Source organism: Limulus polyphemus, unplaced genomic scaffold (assembly GCF_000517525.1).
Source record: "Limulus polyphemus unplaced genomic scaffold, Limulus_polyphemus-2.1.2 Scaffold11770, whole genome shotgun sequence".
NCBI lineage: Eukaryota > Metazoa > Arthropoda > Merostomata > Xiphosura > Limulidae > Limulus > Limulus polyphemus.
Genome location: NW_013677380.1, coordinates 6,565 through 12,958, shown reverse-complemented (window position 1 = coordinate 12,958; position 6,394 = coordinate 6,565). Strand labels below are relative to the sequence as shown.

The 6,394-nt window shown below is 34.8% G+C and overlaps 1 protein-coding gene across 1 annotated transcript in view; it reads right to left on the bottom strand.

The window, feature by feature from the left end:
- Nucleotides 1-848: 848 nt before the first annotated feature.
- Nucleotides 849-6,394, bottom strand: part of LOC106476834 (connectin-like) — an 11,484-nt gene continuing 5,938 nt past the window's right edge. Inside the window, exon 2 of the mRNA XM_013937455.2 lies at nt 849-1,831. Coding sequence (XP_013792909.2) covers nt 1,362-1,831 — 470 coding nt within the window. The 3' untranslated portion in view covers nt 849-1,361. The remainder of the gene's footprint in view (nt 1,832-6,394) is intronic.

The window sequence follows — 6,394 nt, the reverse complement described above, 5'->3', positions numbered from 1 at the left end:
TGATATCAGATTATGGAATAAATATTGGGAATTTCGACGAAAGGATATCCATTTTGAACAGTGTACATCAAGGGCATCTTCCATTTTAAAAAGGACCTATCTGGTACATAACCTCAGTGTAAGCAAGATTTAATACTAATTTGACACACTTGTAAATACGTGTATGACAGAAAAGGTTAACCGGCCATGTAAAATTAAAATATACTTCAAAATATAATTAGCTATCTCTTTTATCGAGTTAGGACTGCAATAAAAACAATATTGCTCTATATTTTGAAGAAAGGCAAGCAATACATTTAAGCTGTACTGAGTACAAGTGCATATAATTTGGTACTCGAGAAATTTTCGAAGAATGGCTAATAGAGGGTTTGGCATCAGCATTTTTGATTAAAGCTTCTCAATTCTTGACTCCTTCCTCCCAAAAAATTCATTCTTATTATCATGCTTGTATGGATAAGTGTAAAAATGTGGTACAGTAGATTTCTTACCAGTAAAGGAACACTTATTATCCACAAAATGACTAGAACGAAGGTTCAAAGATTTTGTTTGGGATAAGGTAGATCACGCTCATCAGCAAGGCATGGGCTCGAGTCTTGGACCGTCGGATCTGTTGTTCAGTATGCTAACCGTCGTGTTAAATCACGATGTGCCCCCTGGTGGCTTAGAGGTAATTTCGTGGGCTTACAACGCTAAAAATCGGGTTTCGATAATTACGAATAGCCCATTGTGTAAGTTTGTGCTTAAAAACAAATAAATATCTACACCATTTTTTTCATAATATTTATTTTACAATTCTGATTTATTGTTTATTAATCCTAAAAAAAAAAGAACAAAGTTTATCACAAAATACTAACTTCAAGTTTATATTTAAAGTTATTTGTTTAAAGTTATTGAAAACTAAACATAAACCTAGTAGGCGTACACAGCTTTTAAGTTTTACAAGAAAAAAAAGCCTCGCCCAAACATTTCTGCTCCATAATACTTTTATAAGTGAACAGTTTAGACGCACTTGCTCTTTCCACAAACAAATATATATACATATATTTATAACTATTAACTAACAATGACAAATTATTATTTTATTAACATGAGAAAAATTGTTTCTTATTATGAAAAAGGTAAATTACGAAAAGTAAAAGAGAGACCTGATTTAGGAATACACATATATATGCATTCTTAAAGCAGATCTCTGCTTAAACTAATAAGACTTACTGAAGAAATTAAAGATTTCTCGTCATATTTATGAAGATTGCGATGGCTAAGAATCAAAATCATATAACATCGATCCCATTACTTTGTTTTTATTAAGTATTGTGTCTCTGTAATATAATCACACACCCTGCCATTAATTTAAAAAGAAATTATATCATTATCTTCTGGAACACTAATGCTATGGAAGTAAATATCGTTCGATGAAATACGGGAAAAACACACCAAGCAGAGTTCTCATTTCTCTCAATAGATGGCACTAACTCCAACGGCCTGTGGCTATTAACATGCGGTTGCATATTAGAAACATTTTTGAGGTTTTCAGAAGATGTTGATACTGTAGCTTCAAATAAAGAATTTTCTCCATCCTCAGTACGTTTGTACAGGTGGATTTCTATTGCATTTGCTCTTTGAACTGAAGCCTTGAAAGTCACTGACGATGATGTTGACGTTTCAAGACACCGGAAGTCATCAAAGTTAATGTCTAATACACGTTTAGTCACTCGAATGTTCTCTTGTGTACATTGCATTTGGTGAAGTTCCTTCTTAAAAATAAGATATTTGGCAAGACTGGCATATTCCTCCACCCAGTTCAGTCGACAGTCGCACTTCAACTGATTGTCTGAAAAAACAAGAAGAAAAATTATTCGTTGACACTTTCTACACCAAACTTTGCATAATATGTGTGTATGTTTGTGTTGTATTAAAAAAAACATCAGCCTTGATTCTATACCAAATACTTTATTTTCCGATATATGTGCCCATCAATATTTTACTTTTCTGTGGTAATTCATAAATTACACTTTGGTAATTCAAAGCTTAAAGGGGCCATCTGCAGTAGCCGTCCATAAATTTGAGCTTATATACTTAATGAGGGCAGGCAGTTTATTTATCAGCGCCTTCGGCTCCAAAGTGCGGAGTGTAATTTTTATTTATTTATTTTTTTTTTTGCTATTGGTAACAGGACTCGAATATCGTTGTCGCGAATTCACAGTCCGGCACGCTGACATCCACAGTCAATGCACGAGGATTTAGTTATATACAGGACTATCTCCGTTGATTTGTATGAATTCGTTACCACATCCTGCTTGACAATACATCTCCACTATGTGACTACTTGTAAAACTTTTTAAAAAGCTATAGATGAAAATGATTGCCAGTTAAAGTTAGCATGGTAGTCCTGGACCATCATACCACGGGGATGAATTCGTCGGACAGGATTAGAATATACGATGGTTCTGGACCATCATACTACGGGGATGAATTCGTCGGACAGGATTAGAATATACGATGGTTCTGGACCATCATACCACGGGGACGAATTCGTCGGACAGGATTAGAATATACGATGGTTCTGGACCATCATACTACGGGGATGAATTCGTCGGACAGGATTAGAATATATGATAGTTCTGGACCATCATACCACGTGGACGAATTAATCGGACAGAGTTAGAATATTTTATGATTGTGTCCCATTTATGGCACGTGGTTTGAATTTCTGAGAAATTGTACGTAATACATATTTCAAATACATGTATATAAACAGTGAAACATTCACACAGCAGAGTCCATCCAACATCTTGGAGGAGGGATCTCATCAGGAGTCGATCAATGACACTTCATTTATAACAAATTATTTAAGAGAACTCGTAAGAAACATTAATTTTTCATGTTTTTAGCTCCTATCTATGGACCAATGATAATATTTTGTCAAAATAAAGTGTTTGATACGACGTATGGTTTTCGTTTCGTTGAATTTCGTGCAAAGCTACTCGAGAGTGGTCTACACTAGCCATCCCTAATTTTGAAGTGGTACAGTAGATGGAAGGCAGCTAGTGAACATCATCCACCGCCAACTCTTGGTCTACTCTTTACCAACGAGAATTGGAATTGACTGTCACGAGTTGAATGTCGAGCTCCGTAGCCACCAAATATCTTACAATCATCAATGGCGCGTGTATTACACAGTTTTGTGTGTTGTACAGTTGGCGATACCCCAAAACGCTGACAGTATTCCTTACAGTAACTGATGTACACGTAACTCATGAACAATTATGATACACCGTGCCCATGTTAGATACTATCTATCCACTTATAAGACTTATATCTACTCTTTTGTGGATACATTTTGTAGAGAAGCTTGAATACCGATCGGATTTATATAAGAAAAATAAAAGGCCTTCTAGCTTACGGAAACGAAAGCCTATCATGAGCAGGATGTACTTTACCTCTTCCCAGCATTAGTTTATCACAGTTGTTTTCTAATCACGTCAATTACACTATTACAATAATTCTCTTAAAACCACATTTCTTGTAAATATTCGATCATCGATCAAAAAATCTTCTTCATAACAAACGGCAATTTAATTTCACTCGGTGCTAAATAAATCCTCGGTATAAAAACTACTTCCTTGGCAGATTTTTATATGTACTAGAAAGTTGGAACGAGCAATCAAAAGATGAAGAATTATAGGAGAAAAAGTGGAATTGGACTCGTGTAGCTCCAGAAATTCGGAGAAATCGAGCGTGATCGACTGAGTGGCTGACTGTATATATAGACACACACAGGGTGTCTACACCTAACTTTCCCTATTTTAAACCTTGATAACTAAGGAAATACAACCGTGCAGTTTTCAGCATTTTTAGCCCAACCAAAACAGTTTTTATTGTCACGTTTTTTCTCTCTAATTAGTAATTTTACACCTGTAAAATTGCAACCGTGTAAGAAAAGACTCATTGTGTCGTTTGGGTTGGAAAGATCAAGTTAGTGGCTGTGGGGCAGCGTAATTACGGAAAAAAAGTATGGAGGTATGTTAAGGATATCGTGTATCGCACACCTATATCAAACATCGCGGAGCTAAAGACCAGGATAACGGACGCCATCGCCACTATAGACATGTTGCAGCGAACGTGGACTGAAATCGAATTTCGGTTGGACGTCCTGAGAGTCACTAATAGAGCACACGTGGAAGTCTACTGACATATCAATAATAACAGAGTTGGACCACAAGATTTTGAAAAATGCATGGTGGTATTTATTTAATTATTAGATTTTAAAATGTGAAAAATAATTTTGGATCACCCTATATACCACGCACACACACACACACACACACACATTCTTGTTTCAGAATCTTCACGCAAAGCTACATTAGAACCATCTGCACATAGTTATTCTTAATGTTGCACAGACCGATTAGAGGGCTACTCTTGTCTGGTAGAAGAACGAGATTTGATTATCACTCTTATAACCTTCTCCTCCAGTGGTAATGAGCTAAAACAGAGAAACCTCGGTTTCACATCTCATCATGCTAAGCATTATGCTACGCCCAAGTTTCTGCTAATAGTGGGTTTTTATGTATCGTTTATTACGAGCTTTGCCAGATGTTGGATGGATATCAGTTACACGAGTGAGTTAATATCACTATTACGTCAATGATCTTTAATATGTCCATAACTGTCAGTCAGTTTTCACAGTTTAGTACACGTGACTGATTGACACCAAGTGGTGGAGGAGAAAACTCCCCATTCGTACCCCCCTGTCCCGAGCTATTCTATACAATATAAGCATTCTTGATCAATTATCCGAAAACTTGTTGGCTATAAATTACGTGTGGGGGCGTTCTACATGCTTTGCAGTGCACTATAACATTCCAGTTGTCGCAACGGCTGTAATAAGCATTAAAATTAATACAATTGAGCATAAACTAGCGGAAACTCACATAATTAACTTTTTGTTTTTACTGCTGTCTGGATTCTCAAAGAATTTCAGTTGCTAATCACGTAATGAATAATCCAACTGATCCCAAATAATTTCAAACTAGATGTTCATGAAAATAATAACAACAAAAAACGCCACCTTTCTGAAACGTTTATAAAACTAGTTAAATATCAAAAGCCCGATGCGTGTGTGCTCGCGCGCACATACCCGCGATTTCTTAATTGTATATACAGGTGAAAACGTGTAATTGTTTTGGTTATATATAATATCTTAATCGGTTTTGGTTTTATACTAACTTTCATAAAGTGCTGGTATAATTACACATATACTTTTGATGTAATTTATACTATTTACTTTCAAATACACCTATCTACCCCTCGTGATCACGTGGTAAACATCCGTTTTCGTACTTACAAACGCTACACTAATGTTTTTTTGTAATTTAATTTTGGCTAGAAACAAAATATTTCAGCTGCTTATAAATTTTTATTATTTTAATTACTGTGTCGAATTATCTTCACCTACGGTTTCAACCTTTCCCATTTATATATATTTTTTATTATTTTAATTACTGTGTCGAATTATCTTCACCTACGGTTTCAACCTTTCCCATTTATATATATTTTTATTATTTTAATTACTGTGTCGAATTATCTTCACCTACGGTTTCGACCTTTCCCATTTTTATTATTTTTTATTTTATTTTAATCACTGTGTCGATTATCTTCACTACTGGTTTCAACCTTTCCGATTTTTAGACGCGTTTTACCGCCGTGGCTCATCAGAGGATCATCATCTTTGAATGGAAGTATTTAAAAATCAACTTCAAAGAAGATGTACAGCACTAAAGAAATTTATAAAACTGCGGATTTTTTTTTTCACTCGGACGATTCTTAGATGACGTCATAGGCCCTGCTGGGGTGATCATAAATATATATGTATAAATGAAATAAAATATTTTCTATATTAATAATTAGAATTACACGACAACGTTCGCCATAGTCTACAAGAACGTTTATATTGACAGTAATATTTTTATTATCATTAAGATGATTATGGCTAAGCATGTTAAATAAACAAGCCTTTTATATATAACGCGTGAGAATAGTAATTTTATCAAATTTTACAATTTTAGGCTCTAATATGAGGTAGAATTACAAATTATATGCTTCACATATCAGCTATTTGTTACTTTCACCCAAATCTACCACAAGAGCTTTGCACATAGCCGTCCCTAATTTTAAACTTACAAACCAGAGGAAATAACACCCTTAGTAAAAAGTATATGGCTATAGTTAGATTTAATCGCCACTCCTATAACCCACAGCCCTAAATTGTGTTTTTTTTGTTTGTTTTAGGAAGAGGGTGCCATTCCTAGCCCTAAAAGTATCTAATAATAATATCTTATTCCTTTTTAAATTTTAAAACGAACTGGAATTTAACAAATATTTGCATTAATAA